A 25678-nucleotide genomic window follows, 5' to 3' on the forward strand; every position below is an offset into this window, starting at 1 on the left:
ATTAGTGTGAGGCAAACTCACACTTTTTCTCGAGTGATTTTGGAAGTACTCCGAGTATTTTTTGGGTTTTGTCGGTAAAACACCCATTTTTGCATAAAACACGCCCATTTCAGAGTGAAAAAAAAACACTCCAAGTGTTTTCTAAAGTGTCGCTTGTGCGACTAAAATTTGGTCGCATAAATAGTTGCACAGACGTTGCGACTAAAATTTTGGCTCAATAACCGAGAAAAAGAGTTGGTTGGACTTTAGTAAATGAGGGCCAATGTGTACAGAGATGTTGTGCTCTCAGTGCAATAAAATCCTGTAACTCCTTCTATGTTCTTCACAAGGGGTGTGTATGTCTTTTTCTCTTTCTTTGTTGCATCTTCAGAAGGCAAACTGGCTCACAGCTTGCAGATACACAGCTCAGGTTTTTGCAAACTGTCCCCCATTATCTTCTGCACAAAGCACATGCTAAGTCACCCCCCCACTTTCCAGCTGTTACTAGAGACAGACATAGTCCAACAACAGGCAGAAGGCAGCAGATTGCAGAGGAGTGAGACACCTAGTGGCCAAGACTTTAGACCTTTTTTTCTGACGTAAGGAATCATTGGTGGTAAATTAAATGGTTTGCAAATATGGTAGGAATCATATAGGCTACCAAATTGAGGTAAATTGTTTGAAACAATTACTATTTCTGAGACAAAGAAATTCTCAGAGGTTAAAAGAGTTTCATGCAAGAGTACAGTGGCAGATTACTCCAACCCACATCTGCTTGATTGTGGCTTTTGCAGAATGTTTGTTTCCAACTGCACAACAGTTGCATTTTGAAGTTCCATTCCCCTGACACACCTCTGGCTGGGAACACTAGCTAAAGTTTATCGTTGCCCTACATGCACCCATATACATTCAATTAAAGTTGATAAAAACAGCAAATCTTATCAGCATCGTCTTATAAGCTCACCTCCAGCAGTTTCCGGCCGCAGCCACCTGAAGCATAAATCAGAGAAGAAAACGGTTCCAGTGTGGATCGTGTGCAATTAAGCTATACCGTTTAGGGTATGTTCACACTACAGAATTCCCGCTGAATTCTGCGATGTGAATTTAACATTAGTGTGAATGGGTCTCCGCGAGACCCGTTCACACTGCGGAATTTCAGCGGCAGACAATTCCGCCGTTGAAATTGTTCCGCGCAAAGAAAGAACATGTTCATTCTTTGCGCGGAAGTCTGCGAGTCCTGCATAGCCATCAATGGTGACGACGCAGTGCCGCGCGGTCCTACCGCCGCTGTCGGCTGCCAGGCTGAATCTCCGCTCGCGGAATTCTGTGAGCGGAGATTCCGTTCACACTCTGTAGTGTGAACATACCCTTATAGTGCTTTAAAATTGATACAAGTAGTGAAAACCCTCAGTTAGGGCTAGGGGTGGCAACACTTGAAACGCATGAGTTGTTCACACTCCCTGTGTCGTTGTTTATGACTTTTAAAGCACAATAAATGGGATTGCTGCACTGCACATGATCCGCTCTGGAATTGTTTTCTTCTCCAAAACAGCTAATTTATACCAAAACCATCATTCCTCAGGTAAAGTTACTTTTTATGTAGATTCTACGTAAAATAAAACCTCATTGTGAACACATCCGAAGACTTCTATAGCATGCTCTTTCATTAAATGACACAACGCCAAGATTAAACCAGTAAAATTATGTAAGAGCTACTATAAAAATGTGCTTTCACATCCTCCCTAGACTGAGCTAACATTAAAACACAAAGGAAATATACATATGCATTCCAAGTGACAAGAATAACAATGTAACATTTGGAACACAATACGCTGCAATGGAAGGCGGAACAATAAATGTCTCTTAATAGCTACAAATGTCACATTAGAAATGCATAAAAATCTTGAATATCTAATGCAAACTAATATATTAAAGGTATATAGGGCTCTTCAGAAGTTAGTGCACTAGAACCTCCTACACATTCTTACATTGCTGAAACTTCAATTCAACCATGTCTGTTCATTTTTTTTCCTAGACAAATTTAAGGGTACTCTGTATAGTTGGTCAAGTGACTGATGAGACTATTTTGCCAACCTGACAGTGTCCAGCCCCGGTCTCCAGCATACAACTTTATAAATGGTAAGATTCAGCAGGGAAGCCTTGATTTACTGTCCTGGAGTGGTTTACCCACTGAAAGCTTTAAAGGGGTACTACCGTGGAAAACTTTTTTTTTAAATCAACTGGTGCCAGAAAGTTAAACAGATTTGTAAATCACTTCTATTAAAAAATCTTAATCCTTCCAGTACTTTTTAGGGGCTGATATACAAAAGAGAAATACAAAAAAAAAATGCATTTCATGTGATGTCCTGACCACAGTGCTCTCTGCTGACCTCTGCTGTCCATTTTAGGAACTGTCCAGAGCAGCATATGTTTGCTATGGGGATTTTCTCCTGCTCTGGACAGTTCCTAAAATGGACAGCAGAGGTCAGCAGAGAGCACTGTGGTCATGACATCAGAGGAAATGCGTTTCCTTTTTGGATTTCTCTTTAGGATACAGCCCCTAAAAAGTACTGGAAGGATTAAAATGTTTTAATAGAAGTGATTTACAAATCTGTTTAACTTTCTGGCACCAGTTGATTTAACCTCTTCAGGACATAGGGAGTATGGATACGCCCTGAATCCCGAGTCCTTAAGGACCGAGGGCGTATCCATACGCCCGTGGGAATTCCGGCCCCCACCGCTAGCCGGTTGGGGACCGGAGCCGGATGCCTGCTGAAATCGTTCAGCAGGCATCCCGGCATATCGCCCAGGGGGGTCATTATGCCCCCCCATGTCGGCGATCGCCGCAGATCGCTGGACAATTCAGTCCAGCGATCTGCGGCAATTCCGGGTCAATCGGGTCTCCAGTGACCCGGTGACCCGGAATTACTGGCTGTTCGGGGCCGTCTCTGACGGCCCCGAACAGCCAGAGCCTGCAGGGGTGAGGTGGCACTGGTGCCACCTCACGATCGCCCTGATTCGTCGGCCGGATTACCGGCCGACCAATCAGGGCGCCTGCTGCGGGTGTCACTCCCGCACCCGCTCTGCCCCTCTTCTGGAGGACGTGAGCGGGTGCGGGACATGCACCCCGGGTGCTGGGGACCCCGATCCCCGGCGCCCCTGTTGGGATCGGGGCCCCAGGAGCAGCTGCGGCAGCGGGACTGACCTGCAGCGTCTGGATCGTTGGAGGTGAGTGACAGCCTCCTGCTGTTGCTTAGCAACAGCTCCCAGCATGCAAAAAGGGCATGCTGGGAGCTGTAGTTATGCAACAGCAGGAGGCAGACCACCACAACTCCCAGCATTCCCTTATGGGCATGCTGGGACTTATGGTTTTGCAACATTCTTCCATTCTTTCTATGGAAAAGTGTACCTTCAGCTGTTGTCTAACTACAACTCCCAGCTTGCACAAACAGCTAAAGTGCATGCTGGGAGTTGTAGTGGTGCATCTGCTGGTTGCATAACTACAACTCCCAGCATGCCCGTTGGCTGTCGGTGACTGCTGAGAGTTGTAGTTTTGCAACAGCTGAAGGCACACTGGTTGTGAAACTCAGTTTTTTTTTACCTAACTCAGTGTTTCACGACCGGTGTGCCTCCAGCTGTTGCAAACTACAACTCTCAGCAGTCACCGTACACCATGCACCGTACATGCTGGGAGTTGTAGTTTTGCAACAGCTGGAGGCACACTGGTTGTGAAACACTGAGTTAGGTCACAAACTCAGTGATACATAACCAGTGTGCCTACAGTTGTTGCAAAACTGCAACTCTCAGCAGTCACCGACAGCCAACGGGCATGCTGGGAGTTGTAGTTATGCAACAGCTGGATGCCCCCCCCCCCCCAATGTGAACGTACAGGGTACACTCACATGGGCAGAGGATTACAGTAAGTATCTGGCTGCAAATTTGAGCTGCCGCAAACTTTCTGCTGCAGCTCAAATTGCTAGCGAGAAACTACTGTGAACCCCCGCCCGTGCGACTGTACCCTAAAAACACTACACTACACTACCACAAAAAATAAAATAAAAAGTAAAAAACACTACATAAACACATACCCCTACACAGCCCCCCTCCACTCCCCAATAAAAATGAAAAACGTCTGGTACACCACTGTTTCCAGAACGGAGCCTCCAGCTGTTGCAAAACAACTCCCAGTATTGTCGGACAGCCGTTGACTGTCCAGGCATGCTGGGAGTTTTGCAACAGCTGGAGGCACCCTGTTTGGGAATCACTGGCGTAGAATACCCCTATGTCCACCCCTATACAAGTCCCTATTTTAGGCCTCAAATGCACATGGCGCTCTCACTTTGGAGCCCTGTCGTATTTCAAGGCAACATTTTAGGGTCACATATGGGGTATCGCCGTACTCGGGAGAAATTGTGTTACAAATTTTGGGGGGTATTTTCTGCTTTTACCCTTTTTAAAAATGTAAAATTTTTGGGAAATCAAGCATTTTAGGTTAAAAAAAAATTTTTTTTTTACATATGCAAAAGTCGTGAAACACCTGTGGGGTATAAAGGTTCACTTAACCCCTTGTTACGTTCCCCAAGGGGTCTAGTTTCCAAAATGGTATGCCATGTGGTTTTTTTTTTTGCTGTCCTTGCACCATAGGGGCTTCCTAAATGCGGCATGCCCCCAGAGAAAAATTTGCGTTCAAAAAGCCAAATGTGACTCCTTCTCTTCCGAGACCTGTAGTGCGCCAGCAGAGCACTTTTCACCCCCATATGGGGTGTTTTCTGAATCGGGAGAAATTGGGCTTCAAATTTTTAGGGGTATTTTCTGCTATTACCCTTTTTAAAAATAAAAATTTTTTGGGAAAACAAGCATTTTAGGTAAATTTTTTTTTTTTTTTTTACATTTGCAAAAGTCGTGAAACACCTGTGGGGTATTAAGGTTCACTTTATCCCATGTTACATTCCCCGAGGGGTCTAGTTTCCAAAATGGTATGCCATGTGTTTTTTTTTTTGCTGTTCTGGCACCATAAGGGCTTCCTAAAGGTAACATGCCCCCCAAAAACCATTTCAGAAAAACGTACTCTCCAAAATCCCCTTGTCGCTCCTTCCCTTCTGAGCCCTCTACTGCGCCCGCCGAACACTTTACATAGACATATGAGGTATGTGCTTACTCGAGAGAAATTGGGCTACAAATACAAGTAAAAATTTTGTCCTTTTACCCCTTGTAAAAATTCAAAAATTGGGTCTACAAGAACATGTTAGTATAAAAAATGAAGATTGTGAATTTTCTCCTTCACTTTGCTGCTATTCGTGTGAAACACCTAAAGGGTTAAAACGCTGACTGAATGTCATTTTGAATACTTTGGGGGTGTAGTTTTTATAATGGGGTCATTTATGGGGTATTTCTAATATGAAGACCCTTCAAATCCACTTCAAACCTGAACTGGTCCCTGAAAAATACTGAGTTTGAAAATTTTGTGAAAAATCGGAAAATTGCTGCTGACCTTTGAAGCCCTCTGGTGTCTTCCAAAAGTAAAAACACGTCAATTTTATGATGCAAACATAAAGTAGACATATTGTATATGTGAACCAAAAAAAATGTATTCGTAATATCCATTTTCCTTACAAGTAGAGAGCTTCAAAGTTAGAAAAATGCAAAATTTTCTAATTTTTCATCAAATTTACGGATTTTTCTCCAAGAAAGGATGCAAGTATCGACAAAAATTTACCACTATGTTAAAGTAGAATATGTCACGAAAAAACAATCTCGGAATCAGAATGATAACTAAAAGCATTCCAGAGTTATTAATGTTTAAAGTGACAGTGGTCAGATGTGCAAAAAACGCTCCGGTCCTTAAGGCCAAAATGGGCTCCATCCTGAAGGGGTTAAAAAAAAAGTTTTCTTCGGAAGTACCCCTTTAATTCATCAAATAATTGATCAGCTGTGCTCAAGCGACACTGTGGGGATGTTAGTCGGCAGGACTTGAGTTCGGCTGTTTGCCAGTAGTACTTACACCTGAACTTCCTTTCTCTTACTTATCTGGCCAATCACGGGACAGCACATTCTTTCTGAAATGCCATGACATAGTTTGTTCTAGATAAAGAACATTGTGCTGGGAACATTGTACTGTATAATACTATAGATGTCATTTGAGAGGAGAAGGGAGTTATTTATATACTGAATTTGCAAAGTGATATGTGAGCAAAGAGGATTGCAGCAAAGAAGGAGCAACATAACAATATCAGCCAATGGTCAAAGCAGAGAACTGCCACGGAAGATGACTTAAAGGGGTACTCCACTGGAAAACATTTTCTTTTAAATCAACTGGTGCCAGAAAGTTAAACATATTTGAAATTAATTTTATTAAAAAATCCCAATCCTTCCAGTACTTATGAGCTGCTGTAGGTTCCACAGGAAGTTATTTTCTTTTAGAATGTCCTTTCTGACTGACCACAGTGCTCTCTGCTGAAACCTCTGTTCATTTTAGGAACTGTCCAGAGTAGAAGCAAACCCCCATAGCAAACCTCTCCTGCTCTGGACAGTTCCTGACATGGACAGAGGTGTCTGCAATGAGCACTGTGGTCAGACAGAAAGTAAATTTAAAAAGAAAAGAATTTCCTCTGTATTATACAGCAGCTCATAAGTACTGGAAGGATTGGTAATTTTTTAATAGAAGTAATTTACAAATCTGTTTAACTTTCTGGCACCAGTGAATTTAAAAGAAAATGCTTTCCAGTGGAGTACCCCTTTAAGACAAGGGGAAGAGAGGATGATGTTCAGAAGGCAGAGCATGATGTCAGAAGGCAACACTGTGTAAATAGTAAGAACACAACTATTCACACATGGAAACAGCTGCCTACAACTTTATAGATGATAAGATTTAGGAGGGAAGCCTTAATTTACTTTTCAGGCACAGTGTGCACCCTCCCCAGTGTAACTGCACATGCGTCGGTCCCTTGCTACACCGAAGACGGGAGTAGCGAGACATTAGAAAGAGGTACTTCCGGGTGTAGCGGGGGACCAGCGCATGGGCAGTTACACTGCAAAGACCGCTCTCCCGACACCCTGCACTCAGGGGGAAAATGAATATGCGAACAAGGGGGGCAGGCTAAGGCCCCTTCATCCAGGACCCAATGCAAGGCTGCCGGTGGAGGACCCGTCTTCATAGCGCAAGTGAAGGGCCAACAGTGGAACTTTGCCAACGACAACTTGGTGACAAGAAAGCATAAAAAAGTAAGTGACCCATGTTTGGACTCCTGTTCACCCACACTATAACCCAGTGTATTGGGTTTAGTGTGGGTGAACTTGGTGACAGTTTCCCTTTAAGGAGGGGCATTTGTAAAGAGCAAGTGTAAACTGTTATATTTGGGTAATGATGTGACCAAGCCCCTTTATGTGAAGCCACAGCACTTCAATGAAGGCCATGCCCAGCACTGCGATACAGAGCAAAAAGTTGCTTAATTTTTGCTCAAGGACCTTCCTTGCGTTTTCACTACAATGCTAATGATAAATACACCTCTTGTTATGCAAACTGTGTCCACATACACTGCTATATGGATGTACATAAAGAAATAAATACTGGCTCTATCTGTATTGTGTAGAAGATCTGTAATATTGACACCTAAAGCTAAAGACTGACAGAAGGAAAACGGGAGTAAATAAGCCCATGGCTAAATATGGTTAATCATCATGATTCTGGGCATACCTTTTCAATAGCCTCTCCATCAGTGAGATGTAGGCTTTTTTTGTTAATATGCAAATTTAGGCTAAAATGTCCAGGGGGTGTCCTTCAGCTTGTCTCACCCATGTCCTCTTTATTACCACACACTGGCCTGCGTGCAGCCTCCTACCCTGTTTGACTGATGGAGAAGATGGGCAAAACTTACTTGGGCTTTTGCTTTCCTGGAGAATGTCCCCTGGGCACTTGAGCCTCATTTGCACATTAAAAAGGCTTAATCTTGCCGACTGAGGATTCTATAAAAAGGTATCCCTAGAATCCTGATGACTAGCCCAATCTAGCCATGGGCTTACTTATATCTCTGTTTTCTTGTGGACAGGTCTGCTTGAAGTTTCTGACAATGACCAGACCAGTTTTTGCTATTATCGAAATTGATAACAATCTGAATTTTAGCCAGATAAGTTGTGAGCAACAGCTTGAAATACAGACCTGGATCCTTTTGAACAATGAAAATTCAGTTCTTGGTAGAGTTTTGAAACAATCTTTCAATATCAATGAGTTTTTATTTCCATCTAGAGATTTAACCTGCCATACTGACCAACTTAAAAATATTGTCATGCCACCGTCCAGTCTTTTTCCAGGAATAATATGAACATTTCACGCAGAACATTAGAACAGGAACATAATACACACTTATTTGCTCAGAAACTGCCTACGTTTGATAATGGCAGTTGGCACATAGTGATGTTTTTATCCTAGTGTAAGCATCCCCCTTGATCAGATGTCCCCAGATGAATTGGCGCAAGGACAGCAGCTACGGTATAGTAACAAGCAGATGATACTTTTACTGACGCAAGATTAGACATTTTATATATTGTCATGACAACAGGACTTAGGCTTGTTTTCATAAAATTTATTATGGAATTTACTTGTAGCTTTTAAGACATTTGCCAGATAACACAAAATTTGGCAAAGTCCACACAGTCCGTATTTGTGCCAAACATTTTGCTGCCAGTTAAATCTGTTAGGCACTGGAGTGTAAATACTAAGGGCTTGTCAGCATCCAAAAGGCTCAGCATTATGGTACTTTACAGCTTGACATTTCCTGAATAAATTAGATATTCAGTCTTTTATAAAAGTATTAGCTTGAGTACCTGGTGTTGCCTGGTTTGTCCTACCTGATCCTCCTGAATTAGGAGGATTAGGTAGGAAAGGAGGAAGCTTTTGTCCTCATATCCCTCCTCATATCCTGACCCCAGATCCCCTCCTCATATCCCGACCTCAAATCTCCTCTTCATATCTCTACCCCAAATCCCCTGCTCATATTCCGACCTTATATCCTGTCCTCATATCACAATCTGATATCCCGTCCTCATATCTCAACCTTATATCCCGACCTCATATCCAGACCTCATATTTTGTCCTTTTATCCTGTCCTTATACCCTGACCCCATATCCCGGCCTTTCCTAAATAAATTAGATATTCAGTCTTTTATAAAAGTATATAAAACAGCCAAATGAGAATCTCTATGAGAATCTCCAAGATGATTTCCCACATAACTAATCTCAATATAAAAATGCTGACAGGGTGGGGGGAATCGGTGCAAGTGCCCAGCATTTACATCCATTTTCACTGCTTGCCTCGTCCTCCTCTTGCCTTTAATTGCAAGCCGAGTGATGCAGGTGATAAAAATGCTTGCCACTGTCTGCAATAGGCACCCTGTGGACACTTGCTGCTTATTTACATATATGAAAAAAAAATGTATGTATGTGAAGGTGCTTGTTATAAGTGGCCCGGGGCGAGACATGCTGGCCATGGGCACACTTCTACCCCGCTGCCCCGTTCTGTCTCCGGCACTGCTGTCTCCTTACCTCTCCCTGTCTGAAGCCTCCCGGCCGGCGGACATGCTCCCCGCCACGTTCCTGGCTCCATTGTGTTCTCTCACTGCCAGCGCATGCGTCCCTGCTTTCTTCCTCTTTAAAGGACCTGCGCACCAATAATTGGGCGCTGACCCTATAAGTAATTCTCACTTCCCCTTGACCCCTGCTGGATCTTTGTGGCCTAGTTGCCTTAGAGAAAGCGTTTTCCTGTGTCTTGCTTAGCAGTGCATCTGACCCTTGCTATGTATTCTGACCTTGCTCTTGTGCCGCCTGCCTTCTGACCTTCTTGCTACGTGACCAGACCTCGCTTCTTTGCCGCCTGCCCTGACCTCCTGCCAGTCCTGACTATGTCTGTGCCTCTACCTTCCTGTGCCACGTTATGCCTGAGGGGACGAGTCGTACCAGGGGTAGCGACTTGGATGCCGCCTGCTGCAGCAAGTCCATCCCGCTTTGCGGCGGGCTCTGGTGAAAACCAGCGGCACCTTAGACTCCGCTCCCTGGTACAGCTCACACCATCATCCCCACAGGTCAGTGTATCCACCTTATCACAGCCATTAAAGTGCTCTTAATACTACTGTATTTGAAACAATCTGACAGATTTTCTGTAATGGAAAAGTCAGGAATGCTTAAAATACAATATAGAAAATTAGAAAATTGGGCAATTTGTTTTACAGTTAACCATATAAATCCCTTATTATAATTTTAGGTGGACCATATAATACTGTATATTATTTCTTACCTACATGGTTAAAATCATTACAACCCTGGGGGAGCTTAGTAATCACATGACTACTGTCAGCTATGTAGAAAAGGGTAAATTATATAAGGGATCTGCCATATGTGCTACTCAAGAGGATGTTAGGTGTAGTAGTGCAGGTTAGCTGGTTGAAGCATTTCCTTTAAGATGTCACATGGCAGGGTAGTCTTTATCTGACTATCCTCTGTAAGCCAGTACCCATAAAATGAATAATACCCATAGAATGATGTGCAGGATGAGTAGAGAGTTGGCCACTGTCTCTTTATGAGTTGCTTTAATATCAGATATACTGACTGTAAAGTATCTGACATGCTTCTTGCACTGTTTAGTGATAAAACTGATAGAAATTACAGTTGCAGACAGAATACAAGAACAGTCCAATTGCTCTCTACTGTGAGGGACCTACACAGGTTAGCTTACTGTGGTGCAGATAATTGAACTTTACGTGTTTTGCGAGATAATACCCTCCTTTGCGTAGGGCTACACTGAAGAACCTGTGTAACGTGTTTTCCCACACAGCACTAACAGCACACAGCACTTCGACCATGGGTCAATTAAGAGATTAGTGTAATGGAGATAATTCCAATTGGCAATTTGGGTCCCCTGCTCCCCTGTTTGGTGCAATTTTTAGAAGGAAAACCTGAAATACAATTAGAAAAATACTATGTGCATACTTATTCACTATAATAATTTTTTTGATTTTCCTAGTGGCGGTGCTACAGAGCTATAGGCCACTTTGTGTGAATTTCTCCCATAAATTTCAGCTGACTGCTGGGAGTCCAAATAGCAGGATGCCTTGAGATCAGCCGATTGTGTGGAGACAAAAAGGGACTGTCTACTCCACACAACCTATAAGTTGCCACTGTTTCCAATTCACATTATACACAGATTTAAAATTTTATTTTTTCAAAAAAATTCAAATCAATAGATCAACTTAAAGGGAAATTGCCATTAGAAAATTACAGAATGTTTAAAGTTTTACACTAAACCTATTTTTCATATCACTGTCCATATGAAAATAAAATATAGAAATCTTGCAATTTTCTTTCTGGCCACTAAACCTTATATAAGGCTGACACTTTTTATTCTATAGAGATCACTTTTCAGCAGTCATCTCACTATAATCCCTGTCAGGATTACTGTGAAATGTAACACATCTGTTGGAGGCAGATAACGCAGGAGCCATTATTCACAATGGGTGATGGTCACATCCCACCTTCTTTCTGCACAGGTCACAGAGCATGCCTAGAAAACTCTCCAGTCTGTTGTTTTCTATGGTCCATGTGACCGTTGTATAGCCCATCTCTAAATGCTGTTAACAGCAGCTAAGGCACAATGGCTACCCCATAATTATGCACAGAAAATATTTTAAAAAATATACAGTCAGAAAATAAACAAAATTAGAAAAAAAAAGTTTTACTATCTGGTTTTAATTAATAAAACATATAGATAATACATTGCCTTTAAAGCCATACTTAAAGCAAATTTCATTTCAGTCTATTTCATCGAGCATCTTAATCCAGGAACGTTAATTTTCTGTTGTTGTTGGGGTAGGCAGATGCATGATGTGAAGGTGCTATGTAAGCCGAGCTGATAAATATTCCTCCTCCTACACAAAGCAAGCAAAATATTCCATTATTCAGGACTTTTAGTTTAATCATGGCAGTAAAAGTACAAAAAAATACACTTCTATAAAGAACGACAAGACCGCCAAACTAGTTGGCGGGCCGTTTCATGCTATGGGCCGCTTCATGCTATGACGTTTCATGCTATGGGCCGCTTCATGCTATGACGTTTCATGCTAACGGCTGTTTCATGCTATGATGCGCTTCCTCGTGACTTATCAGGTCATGAGTAAGCGCTTCATAGCATGAAACAGCCCATTGGCCATATCTGTATCCTAAGACCTGCAAGATTAAATAAATGGATTGCAAGTACCGTGAGTGCCGTCTGATTTCTATCTACATTGGATTCAACACAGATGTTAATATTGGTTCCAACTCACCATTTACATAGCTGTTCCCATAAAATGCATCTCTAGAGAGGCTCGATAGACTGGATGTATTGGAAGTAGACGCAGTATTGTTAGACCTTGTTGACTGGTAGGAATCAGATGGTGATAGGTGTATGCGCCCGTTGTATCTTGTTTCAGCATTGCTTAGTCTACTCCAGTCTAAAAAGAAAAAGAGAACATAACAATAAATGTGTGGTCAAATACCTTTATTCTATCATATAAGAAAAACATTCCTTTTCTATGGCTATAAGCAAAGATAAAAGGTTGCCAAAGTCTACACCAAAAAAAACATCTTTACTTACTTATTACATTGGGAATGGTTTTCATAGTAAAACTAGTGTACACTTGCCCTGCAAAGGAATTTAACATCATCCTGTCACTAAGGCCCCAATCAATGCCCTGTGCAGAGAGTTTGCTGAGCTAGGTAATGCTTTTTTGGTCTAAGTACCCTTTTTCTTGGGCCAACGGGCTGCAGATGATGAATCTCTCTGATCGGTGCTTCACAAGCCTCAATCAATCATGTGATCATTGTCAGCCGCACATAACCTGCACAAGGCAACATTTGGCGGATAGTTATAATTTAAATGGCCGCACAAAAGATCCAGTCAACCAACAAACAAGGCGATAATCGTCCCATGTACAACTATTTTAAGAATATATATATATATATATATATATATATGTATATATATATATATATATATATATATATATATAATTGTATTATCCCTTTAAAGTAATTTTTTTACAGAGCTCATTTGTTTTATGAAAATTATAGAAAAAAACTACATACTGTACACATATTGGGGGATATTTATCAACGTTGCTTTGGTAAGCAAGTTCTGTAGGCATATTTTTTTTTGCTTTAGTTTTGCTTATGTATGTCACATTTATCATACTATCACAAGGGTTTGATAAATTTGGCTCAAATAAGCAAAATCCAATAAATGACTTCAGAACACCAATTTGCAGCTTTGAAAAAAAATTGTTATATATATTTATATATATATATATATATATTGTCACGATTCGGCTTACGGGTTGTGGATCCGCTGTGTCAGCGAGGGATTGGCGTGGACCGTGCTAGTGGACCGGTTCTAAGAGGCTACTGGTTTTCACCAGAGCCCGCCGCAAAGCGGGATGGTCTTGCTGCGGCAGTAGCAACCAGGTCGTATCCACTAGCAACGGCTCAACCTCGCTGACTGCTGAGAAGGCGTGGGACAGAAGGACTAGGCAGAGGCAAGGTCAGACGTAGCAGAAGGTCGGGGGCAGGCGGCAAGGTTCGTAGTCAGGATGGATAGCAGAAGTTCAGGTACACAGGCTTTGGACACACTAAACGCTTTCACTGGCACAAGGCAACAAGATCCGGCAAGGGAGTGCAAGGGAGGAGATCAGATATAGCCAGGGAGCAGATGGAAGCCAATTAAGCTAATTGGGCCAGGCACCAATCATTGGTGCACTGGCCCTTTAAGTCTCAGAGAGCTGGCGCGCGCGCGCCCTAGAGAGCGGAGCCGCGCGCGCCAGCACAAGACAGCAGGGGACCGGGACGGGTAAGTGACCTGGGATGCGATTCGCGAGCGGGCGCGTCCCGCTGTGCGAATCGCATCCCCGACGGCCATGACAGTACAGCGCTCCCGGTCAGCGGGACTGACCGGGGCGCTGCAGGGAGAAAGACGCCGTGAGCGCTCCGGGGAGGAGCGGGGACCCGGAGCGCTAGGCGTAACAGTACCCCCCCCCTTAGGTCTCCCCTTTTTTTTGTCCGGTAACTGCCTCCCCTGGGATGAGGACACTGGGAAAGAATGGAGGGTTTCCTCAACGGCAGGCAGTGCAGCAGGAGTTGGAATGGGGAGGGAGGGCAGAGGGTGAAGCCTGGCACGGGGCAGGGTGACACAAGGACGGGAGCCATGAGGAGGCACAGAGGCTTGCCTGACGGAACTGGGAGGGGGGGAGAGGCACTTCCTAAGGCAGGCAGAGTCCCAGTTCTTGATCTCCCCAGTGGTCCAATCAAGGGTGGGAGAATGAAGCCGGAGCCACGGCAGACCGAGGAGGACCTCAGAGGTACAGTTGGGGAGAACGAAGAGCTCAATCCTTTCGTGGTGGGGTCCAATACACATCAGGAGGGGTTCTGTGCGGTAACGCACGGTGCAATCCAGTCTGACTCCATTGACCGCGGAAATGTAGAGCGGCTTGACGAGACGGGTCACCGGGATGCGGAATTTATTAACAAACGACTCCAAAATAAAATTTCCAGAGGCACCGGAGTCCAAGCAGGCCACGGCTGAGAGGGAGGAGTTGGCTGAAGGAGAAATCCGCACGGGTACCGTGAGACGTGGAGGAGCAGACTTGGAACCAAGAGACGCCACACCCACGTGAGCTGGGTGCGTGCGTGCGTTTCCCAGACGTGGAGGACGGATAGGGCAATCCACCAAGTAATGCTCGGTACTGGCACAGTAAAGACAGAGATTTTCTTCCCTACGGCGATTCCTCTCTTCCTGGGTCAGGCGAGACCGATCCACTTGCATGGCCTCCTCGGCGGGAGGCCCAGGCGTAGACTGCAAAGGATGCTGTGGGAGAGGTGCCCAGAGATCTAAGTCTTTTTCCTGGCGGAGCTCTTGGTGTCGCTCAGAAAAACGCATGTCAATGCGGGTAGCCAAATGGATGAGTTCTTGGAGGTTGGCAGGAATCTCTCGTGCGGCCAGCACATCCTTGATGCGACTGGATAGGCCTTTTTTAAAGGCTGGACCAGGTTCAACAGTGCAGTCTCGGCAGAAGAAGCTCGGGCTGGCTCCTCGAAGACACTCCGGAGTTCAGCGAAGAAGGCCTGGACTGTGGCTGTGGCAGGATCATTGCGGTCCCAGAGCGGTGTGGCCCAAGACAAGGCCTTTCCTGAAAGAAGGCTTACTACGAACGCCACCTTAGACCGTTCTGAAGGAAACAAGTCCGACAACATCTCCATATGCAGGGAACACTGAGACAAAAATCCACGGCAGAGTTTAGAGTCCCCATCAAATTTGTCCGGCAGGGACAAGCGGAGGTTAGGAGCGGCCACTCGCTGCGGAGGAGGTGCAGGAGCTGGCGGAGGAGATGGTTGCTGCTGTAGCAGAGGCAGAAGTTGCTGTAACATGGCGGTCAACTGCGACAGCTGCTGTCCTTGTTGGGCAATCTGCTGCGATTGCTGAGCGACCACCGTGGGAAGATCAGCGAGACTTGGCAGCGGCACCTCAGCGGGATCCATGGCCGGATCTACTGTCACGATGCCGGCTGGCAGGTAGTGGATCCTCTGTGTCAGCGAGGGATTGGCGTGGACCGTGCTAGTGGACCGGTTCTAAGAGGCTACTGGTTTTCACCAGAGCCCGCCGCAAAGCGGGATGGTCTTGCTGCGGCAGTAGCAACCAGGTCGTATCCACTAGCAACGGCTCTACCTCGCTGACTGCTGAGAAGGCGTGGGACAGAAGGACTAGGCAGAGGCAAGGTCAGACGTAGCAGAAGGTCGGGGGCAGGCGGCAAGGTTCGTAGTCAGGATGGGTAGCAGAAGTTCAGGTACACAGGCTTTGGACACACTAAACGCTTTCACTGGCACAAGGCAACAAGATCCGGCAAGGGAGTGCATGGGAGGAGGTCAGATAAAGGCAGGGAGCAGGTGGGAGCCAATTAAGCTAATTGGGCCAGGCACCAATCATTGGTGCACTGGCCCTTTAAGTCTCAGAGAGCTGGCGCGCGCGCGCCCTAGAGAGCGGAGCCGCGCGCGCCAGCACATGACAGCAGGGGACCGGGACGGGTAAGTGACCTGGGATGAGATTCGCGAGCGGGCGCGTCCCGCTGTGCGAATCGCATCCCCGACGGCCATGACAGTACAGCGCTCCCGGTCAGCGGGACTGACCGGGGCGCTGCAGGGAGAAAGACGCCGTGAGCGCTCCGGGGAGGAGCGGGGACCCGGAGCGCTAGGCGTAACATATATATATATATATATATATATATATATATATGTGTGTGTTTATTACATTTTTTTGACCACTTTTTTCCCTAAATGTGCTAGAACATTTTTTTTTACTTCTCATTTCAGATCCGTGTATCTTGTGACCAGTGTTTTTTTTTTGTTTAATGTTAATAAAATGGTTAACGAGGGCTTTTGGGGGAGTGTTTAACGTGTTGTGTTTTTTTTTATTTACTTTACAGGCTTATTAGTGGAACCAGTCTTATAGAGGGAGTCCATTACTAAGCCGGGCTTAGTGTTAGGCACAAAAACAGCTAGCGATAACCCCCAATCATCACCCCAGTACTTACCGCCACAGGGGTGCAGGGAGGAGCCAGTACCAACAGGCCCGGAGCGTCAAAAATGGCATTCCTGGGCCTAGACGGTAACAGGCTGGCATTATTTAGGCTGAGGAGGGCCAGTAATAATGACCCTTGCCCACCCTGGTAACGTCAGGCTGTTGCTGCTTGGTTGATATTTGTGAGAATAAAAATAGGGGGAAACTTATGCTTTTTCTTTTGCATAAATAATTAAATATATATATATATATATATATATATATATATAAACGCATAGGGTTCCCCTATTTTTATTTTCAGCCAAATACCAACCAAGCAGCAACAGCCTGATGTTACCAGGGTGGGCAAGGACCATTGTTACTGACCCTCCCCAGCCTAAATTAGGCCAGCCTGTTACCGCCTAGGCCCAGGAGTGCCATTTTTGGCGCTCCGGGCCTATTTGTACCGGCTCTTCCCGGCACCCTGAGACGGTGGGTACCGGGGTAATAATTGGGGGTTAGCGCTAGCTGTAATTGGGGCTAACGCTAAGCCCCAGCTTAGTAATGGACTCTGTCTATGAGACTACTAAGCCTGTCAAGTAAATAAGTAAGGGCACACTGGGAGTTGTAATAGTGCGGCAGGGGGCAGGGGACAAGCTTGTCACCCGCCCCACAACTACAACTCCCAGCTTGTCACCCCCCCCCCCCTGCACAACTACAACTCCCAGCATGTCATTACTGTAAGGACACGCTGGGAGTTGTAGTCATGCAAGCCAGGGAAGAAGGTGGTAATGTACTCTGCTCCCTGGCCGGCGGTGATCATTTCATATTTCCCGCCGGCCGAGAAATTTGAAATGACTGTAAACTCTGCAGCGCCGTAGCAAAGGGAGCCTGGGCTGACATAACACTGCAGCCGCCCAGGTCTCCGGCAACCGGGCCGGGTGACGTGCCGGAGCCATCCCTGCCATCCTTTAGGGTGTACCGCAGCGCTGAGGGATGGCAGGGATGGCTCTTGCACATCTCCCAGCCCATCTGCAGGAGTCCCGGGAGGCTGCAGAGTATAATGGAGCCGCAGAGTTTTAGTCCCTACTGTAAGATCAAATTTCCCGTCGGGTCCCGTGATTGGCTGCTCTGTCCCTGCCAATCACGGGACCCAGCGGGGAATGTGAAATTACATTAGGGACTCCAAAGACTCAGCGGCGCCGAGGTATGTTAAAGGAGCCCAAGCTGGCATCACTCTGTAGCCGCCCAGGCTCCATCTGATTATATCCCCGCTACCCTAACTTAATGATGGGGGCACTGATTTACATCCCCTCCCCTTGTCTCCTACCTGCCTGCGCCGCACATCTCCCGCCCGCTACCTGCTACAAGACTACAACTCCCAGCATGCCCTCACTGTAAGGGCATGCTGGGAGTTGTAGTCCTGCAACAGGTAGCAGACAGATGAGAGATGTGCAGCGTGGGTGGGTGGGAGACAAGGGGAGGGGATGTAAATCAGTGTGATCCATGATCAGGTAGTCAGAAAAGCAGGAACATAAGCAAGGTTCAAGCTGGTGTTCATTCCTGGAGCTTTTTAATCAGATGCGCCCAGATCTGCGACAGCAGCAGTTGATAAATCAGGGTGCACGGGAAAGTGAAAAGTGAAAGAACGTCTACGTTAGCAAGATGTCAAGATGTGGGATGTAAACAAAAAAAAAGTCGCAAATAAGCGGTTACGCCAAATATAAGGGAAAATAAGCTCTACAAACTTTGATATATCTGGGCCATTGTATGTGCCGTTTTAGGACATATGGATGCTATAGAACAAACATTCACAACTTATTTAGGGCCAGATTGTTTTATTCAAGGGACCACATAAAATTTCAGTTTACCAACCTCCAGGTTGGACCGTAAAAAAAGAAAGAAAAAATTGTGTAGCTGCCTTTTCTTACTTTGGGACTCCAGATTACATTAATAATAATTATAAAGGAACATTGCTGGCACCATCAGTGATGGGAGAGGGGCATTTTGCTAACATGTTTAGGGTACGTTCCCACACGGCGTATTTTGCTGCGTATTTGGTGCTGCGTATTTTCCTACCCATTGACTTCAACAGAGAAAATAAAATACGCAGCAAAATACGCCGTGTGGGAATGTACCCTTAAAGCGGAACTCTGTTGGCATTAATATTAATGGAGGTACTTTTTTGGCGATATTAATAATAGATGGGCCCTGTCAGTACTATAATAATTAGGAGAATCTTCAGGAACTCTTTAATTATTTAATAATATTAGGGACATTATTAAAGGGGAATGTTACGATATATAGAATACTTGATATAAAGCAGTTTGGGGGTTGAAAGAAGATCTGGCGGATGTCAATGGCTTACGGGGGAACAACAAAGTGTCCGGCTCTGAGAAAAGAGGGGCAGCCTGTAATTGTGTGTCAGATACCTTTATTAACCTACAAGCATTTTCCTCTGTTATAAACCATTCTATTTATCTGAATGGGGCTATTTTAGGTGGCAAACTTAGATTATGTTCACATGTACTATATAAACTGTGGATTTTTTCTGATCAATATAAATAAATAGTTGCACACAGCTGCAGATTTCATTATCCTGGAGGAGTTGGGCCCACTGATCAGCAGATGCGGCAGATCATTTGCCCTTGCGATCAGTTGTGTCTGTTCAGACAGGGATCACAACTAAAGGGAGTGCTTGCTTCTAGTTTCGTACCTCTGCTATGGATGCCCCCAGCTTAAAGGGGTACTCCGGCTCTGAGACATCTTATCCCCTATCCAAAGGATAGGGGATAAGATGTCTCACCGCGAGGGTTCCGCTGCTGGGGATCCCCGCAATCTTGTATTCGCCACCCGCCTGTTTGAGCTGCACGCCGCGGCGTGCAGCTCAAACAGGTGGGTGGCGAATACAAGTTTGCGGGGGTCCCCAGCGGCGAGAACCCCACGGTGAGACATCTTATCCCCTATCCTTTGGATAGGGGATAAGATGTCTCAGGGCCAGATTACCCCTTTAATACACCTCTCTTGAGCAGAACTAGAGCAGAGAGCTGCTTAAAAAATAAAAAAAAACATACTCTTAAAGGGGTTGTCCAGGGAAAAAAAAATGTTTTCAACTGGCTCCAGAAAGTTAAACAGATTTGTAAATTACTTCTATTAAAAAATCTTAATCCTTTCAGTACTTATGAGCTTCTGAAGTTAAGGTTGTTCTTTTCTGTCTAAGTCCTCTCTGATGACACCTGTATCGGGAAATGCCCACTTTAGAAGCAAATCCCCATAGCAAACCTCTTCTAAACTGGGCGGTTCCCGAGACAGGTGTCATCAGAGAGGACTTAGACAGAAAAGAACAACCTTAACTTCAGAAGCTCATAAGTACTGAAAGGATTAAGATTTTTTAATAGAAGTAATTTACAAATCTGTTTAACTTTCTGGAGCCAGTTGATATATATAAAAGTTTTTTCCTGGAATACCCCTTTAACATGGGCTTACTTATAGTGGGAGCAGAGGTAGCAGTCGCACTTGGGTCCTAGTGCCTAAGGGGCCCCAAAGCACATCTGCCCCATAGGGAACCAGTATTTTAATATGCACATGGAGCATTGTTGCAGATTTTGCATTGAGCCCAGAAGCTACAAGTTATGCCTCTGACTCTTAATACTACAGTTCCACTGTGGTGCTGCTCCTGGGAAAATATATGCCGAGCCACAGCTCCGCACTTCAGAGAATGGCTGATCACCAGAGGTTTCTGAAAGGGGCTCATGGTGGTCAGTTTATCGGGTCCAGCTGTAATCTGTCTTTGATTAAAAAAAAACAGTACCATACCTATTCTCAGGTTGTGTGCGTCATTGCAGCTCAGTTAAATTGAAGTGAATGGAGCCAATCTGTAATACCATTTGTAAGAAATTAGCTCTGTTTTTCTAATAAAACTAATGAACTCTGTGACCAAAATAAGTGATTCAAGTTAAAGTAGAGCTGGCAATGTACAACCTCTCATCGCTCGAGAGCCAGAAAAATAGTGACACATTATCTGTACAGCAATTATAACAAGTCTACAGAGTTTCATGCACTTCATTGTATTTGTCCTTTGCCAGTCTAATTTGTCAGCATCATTAACTAAACAGTAATTATTAAACATTAATTAAATGATTTTTTCCTGGTCCCAGGAGAGAGAGAGAGTGTGCCCACCCTACTGCCAACTCCTTCCGACTGACACCCCACACACTGCCAATAATATCACGTCTCTGAAGTCCCTGTACTAATGTTCTCAGCTCTGAAGCATCTCTTATCCACTGTCACAGAAATGCAAGGAAAGCTTGTTTTGTATCCCTAAATATCAGCTTGTTTAAAATGAGTTCTCACCTTAATGTTAAGTGCCACTTTGTCAATATATTGAGGATTTCACATGTAATAGATTTATGCTATCAAAAGCTATAGTTAAGTTCCTATTGAATTGGGGTGGGGGTAAGTAAAAGTAGCTCCACAACCTTACCATGGCGTACTATGAAGGAGCATGTGATGATCCCCGTCACGCTACCTCCTCCACATCACTTTGCTCCTTGCTTGAGCACAGGGTACTGCTATGGGGGAAGTAGAGTAGTGTGTATCATCACAAACTCACCCATAGGATGCCGAGTTACCGACGGGGGAGACTTCCACTCAGTACATGGGTACAGAAGAATGGGATGCATTTTTATTAAGAATGGGGCCGCAGACAAAGTGCAGTATATAAGTGCCATCAGTCCTACCTACAGGGGGGTACTACCTACAGAGGGTACTACATACAAGGGGAAAACTACCTGCTGGGGGGGGGGTCCAACCTACAGTGGGCAAACTATCTAAAGGAAGTCCTATAAACAGGAGGCAAACTACTTGGGGTCCTACATACAAGGGGAAACTATCTACAAGGAGGTCCTATCTACAAGGGGTCTTCTATACTGGGGGCAAACAATCTACAGGAGGTTCTTCATACAGGAGGCAAAGTATCTACAGTGGGGTCCTTACAGTAAGGACAATATATAGGGAAAAACCCCACCCTATGACAAGCCACACCCTCACAAACCCAACCCATAATAAACAACACTAACAATAAGCCACACCCTTCGTTGTCAAAGCCGAAGTGTCCCTGGAAAATATTTTTCTAAATGATGGCAACTATGCACATTGTTGTCACCATATAAAAATAATGCACATAATAATGTCACAACACACCACAGACGCACATGGTAATATGACCATTTTACTCCTAGCTAGATCTTAATATATACCTAAGCTCAACAATGTGGAGCTTCACTTTAAGGGTCACATATTTAACAATGCAGAAAAAGTCATTTATGAGGTATTTTAATATTGCCTCACTGTGTTATCCCAGAGCATAAAATAACCTAGACCCCTGGATCATGCACCGCTGGTTAATTTAAAGTCCCTTAGGTTAACACAGTAAAATATAATCTTACCTGAATAATTGTCAAGCCGACATCTCCCGCAGCACAGATACATCTTCCACTGTCTTCTCACATTCTCTTTAATTAGACAATGGAACACAAAAATAAAAAATCCTAATGTGGGAGAAGGACAGAGACAAATGGATATTTAATGATTTATCCCTTCAGTATTTTCATATGTAAAGTATGCCTACCATTATAAATCAACTGGTGCCAAAAAGTTAAACAGATTTGTAAATTACTTCTATTTAAAAATCTTAACCCTTCCAGTACTTATCAGCTGCTGTATGTTCTGGAGTAAGTTGTATAGTTCTTTTCTGTCTGACCACAGTGCTCTTTGCTGACACCTCTGTCTGTGTCAGGAACTGTCCAGAGCAGGAACAAATCCCCATTGAAAACCGATCCTGCTCTGGATCGGTTAGAGCAGCCGACAGACAGACCCTTCCTTATGGTGCTTGAATAGGACAGTACATACTCTGTAGATGCTTTTAAAGGGGCATCTGACTCATGATAAGTGCTTTTTGAAGAATTTACCGCATGTTTTCAGACTCATGCATATTATGCCTCCATATATGGCTCCATATAGTTGGACCCAATGATGGTATCTGATCCCATCCTGTGGGATCAGGAAACCCTTCCCCAATTAAAAAAAAAAGAAAAAAGAAAAAAAGACTTCCTTCTACTCTAAAGAGAGTACCTGATGCAAGCCCTGACTCTGAATATACAGTATGCCTCATATTTGAATATACAGTATGCCTCGTGATGCTTATGGATACATCAGCCCTAGGGGGCAAATAAATAATAAAAAAATAAGTAACTAGTGTCACAATTCACAGTTAGGAATCATGGCAGGAGTACAGCAGGTGGTGGATTCTCTAGGCCTGTGTGGATTGAGACTTGAGCCGTGCCAGGGAGCAGGGTCTAAGATGCCACCGGTCTTCACCAGAGCCCGCCGCAAAGCGGGATGGTCTTGCTGCAGTGGGTGACACTCCGGTCGCTACTCCTGGCTCGACTCGTCCAACACAGGTAGCTGGGGGGTGACGTGGTACAGACAGAGACTGGCAGGACGTAGCTGGCAGGGCAGAAGGACAAGGCAGGAACACAGGAAAAGGCCGGAACTAGGGACAGGAATAAGGACTCTGGAATAAGGAACACGGACAGACAACAAAGATCCAGCCCAGGGAGCAAGGAGGAGCAGATACTTATGGAGCTAGAGACAGGTACTAATTGGGTACTGGCCCTTTAAGTAACAGAGCGCGAGCGCGGGTGCACCCTAGGGACCAGAAGAACACATGCTGGAGCTGCAGGGACAACAGGGAGCAAGGACACAGGAAGGTGAGCGACGGGCTGTGATTCCCATGCGGGCGCGTCCTGCGATGCGAATCACAGCCCCGCCGGCAACAGGAACAGAGAGCTCTCAGGCCGGCGAATCCAGCCAGAGCGCAACTGTAACAACTAGAGAAAACAGATCGAAAGTTGTACATTTATATTTGTCTGACCATCATCTTCCTAATAACCAATGAACCCTAAAATGATTTAATCATTTAAACCCATATATCCTACACATTTCTCCTCTTCTCATCTCCTCTTCTTTTTACCTATATTAATGTCATATTAGAAAACAGAGGAAAGATATTGAAACATTATGTACATTATTAGGGGACTTTTCACATTAAAAATACAGTTCAATCTGAAGGCATTGTGTTCTAGGGAAGGAGGAACTGAGTAGATTGATATATAGATCCACTTCTTTGCCAAAACACGTGCACCTAGCGTCACTATGTATAAAAAAAAATAAATAAAAAAAAACACTTATAGTACGTACTTACCTTGTAGTGTATTAAAAATGGCAAATAGATATAAAAAGGCAACTCGTACAGGACCCCAAGCAAAGAAGGCAAAACCCCAGGTTAACCCGAGTAAGAAGGCGAGACTGAGAGTATTTTTAATGTCATGCAGGAAGAGCGACTTCCAGTCCTTTATCCTTGTAGACTTCAGGGACTTGATTTGAAGAAGTACAACAATGAACATGGAAATGTTGATAAGGAAGATTACTCCAAAGTAGGATACCACTGCCACATAGAATACAATATCATTCTGGATCCAGCAGCTGTAAAAAAAAAAAATTATTTAAGTTAAAGGAAAAAAGAATGTTAAAGTTTAATAAAAAAAACAAAAAAAAAACGTACAAATAGTCCAAATCATCCCAAAATATTTGTGTGTAAAAAAACAATAAAGGCTGTCACCTATATAGACTACAACTGTCAAAAATGTAAGTTTTTTTTTTAACTTCTAACAATTTATTTTTGTTAGAATAGACCCTTGCGACTTGTTCCCAGAGATCAGGAATCTGTGGAGAAATCCAGTGGCAAGTAATCCTTGGTAAGTAATCCTTGGTAAGTAATCCTTGGTAAGTAATCCTTGGTAAGTAATCCTTGGTAAGTAAAGCATTGGTAAGTAATCCTTGGTAAGTAATCCTTGGTAAGTAAAGCATTGGTAAGTAATCCTTGGTAAGTAATCCTTGGTAAGTAATCCTTGGTAAGTATTCCTTGGTAAGTATTCCTTGGTAAGTAATCCTTGGTAAGTAATCCTTGGTAAGTAATCCTTGGTAAGTATTCCTTGGTAAGTAATCCTTGGTAAGTAATCCTTGGTAAGTATTCCTTGGTAAGTAATCCTTGGTAAGTAAAGCCTTACACAGGTCCAGGTGAAATTGAACAGTGTACAGACAGGGCTGGTATACCAGAGGAGATAATGTATGGCGTTCCCCTTTTAGACTAATTCATAGTGGGAGATTAACCAAAACCTGGGTAGAGGAACAGTGGTGCAGTTGCCTATAGCAACCAACCAGATTGATTCTTTTATGTTTCAGAGGCCTTTTTAAAAAAAATGCAAGAAGCTAATTGATTGGTTGCTATGGGCAACTACACCACTCTACACAGATTTTGATAAATATCCCCCATAAACTTGTAGTGCTGGACCCGTGCCATACCGCATTCATTTCAATTAGCTGGATTGAGTCAGGTAGTGTCTCCGATCGGACTAAAAAGCGCAGTAGACAACGGTTTTCAGTCCTGAAAATAATTGGATATAGTCCAAAAATGATCCAACCAGACTCACTATAGGGTACGGAATGGGTCCGGTAGGGGTACAGCAGCGACCGGTTTTCAAATTCTCCCACCAGATCTGGCTGCTGTATGACCCAGACCCAGAGAATGCAGCCTCCCTATTGTTTAGCTATAGGAAGTATATAAATTGTAGTAGTGCCCTGACCCAGTGCCCAAGAGGGGTCCCACTATCTAGGCTATGTAAGAGGATAGACATCATGTGATGGCGGGGGCTCTAATACAGATATTTTACAAGAGTGCATGAGGTGGAAGTTACACCTCTTCCTGACTGTCAGGGCATGATGATAATTGTAGTTTTGCAACAGATAGAAGGATCTGAGTGCCTTCAGCTGTTAAAACACTACAACTCCCAGCATTCCCAGGTATGCTGGGAGTTGTAGTTTTGCAACAGAAAAACACTGCCCTAGATGATCTATTGTTTAGGACAAGTGATTCACATCAGTAAAAATATTACCTATTCATAAAAACGTAAAAAATAGCAATAGCTAAATAGTTAAAGTTATACTACAACCCAACTAGACACCATAAAGACAACATTACAGTGTAGGACAACTACATCAAAGGTTTCAGA

At 44.3% G+C, this 25678-nt stretch overlaps 1 protein-coding gene across 6 annotated transcripts in view; it reads right to left on the reverse strand.

The window, feature by feature from the left end:
- Nucleotides 1–11712: 11712 nt before the first annotated feature.
- Nucleotides 11713–25678, reverse strand: part of ADGRG4 (adhesion G protein-coupled receptor G4) — a 114816-nt gene continuing 100850 nt past the window's right edge. For all 6 annotated transcript variants that reach the window (XM_056540140.1, XM_056540141.1, XM_056540142.1 and 3 more), the window contains 4 exons: nucleotides 23812–24092; nucleotides 21995–22096; nucleotides 12289–12456; nucleotides 11713–11892 (listed from right to left, as the gene is read on the reverse strand). In XM_056540140.1, coding sequence (XP_056396115.1) covers nucleotides 11798–11892; nucleotides 12289–12456; nucleotides 21995–22096; nucleotides 23812–24092 — 646 coding nt within the window. In that variant the 3' untranslated portion in view covers nucleotides 11713–11797. The remainder of the gene's footprint in view (nucleotides 11893–12288; nucleotides 12457–21994; nucleotides 22097–23811; nucleotides 24093–25678) is intronic.

This window comes from Hyla sarda, chromosome 9, assembly GCF_029499605.1.
Source record: "Hyla sarda isolate aHylSar1 chromosome 9, aHylSar1.hap1, whole genome shotgun sequence".
Lineage (NCBI taxonomy): Eukaryota > Metazoa > Chordata > Amphibia > Anura > Hylidae > Hyla > Hyla sarda.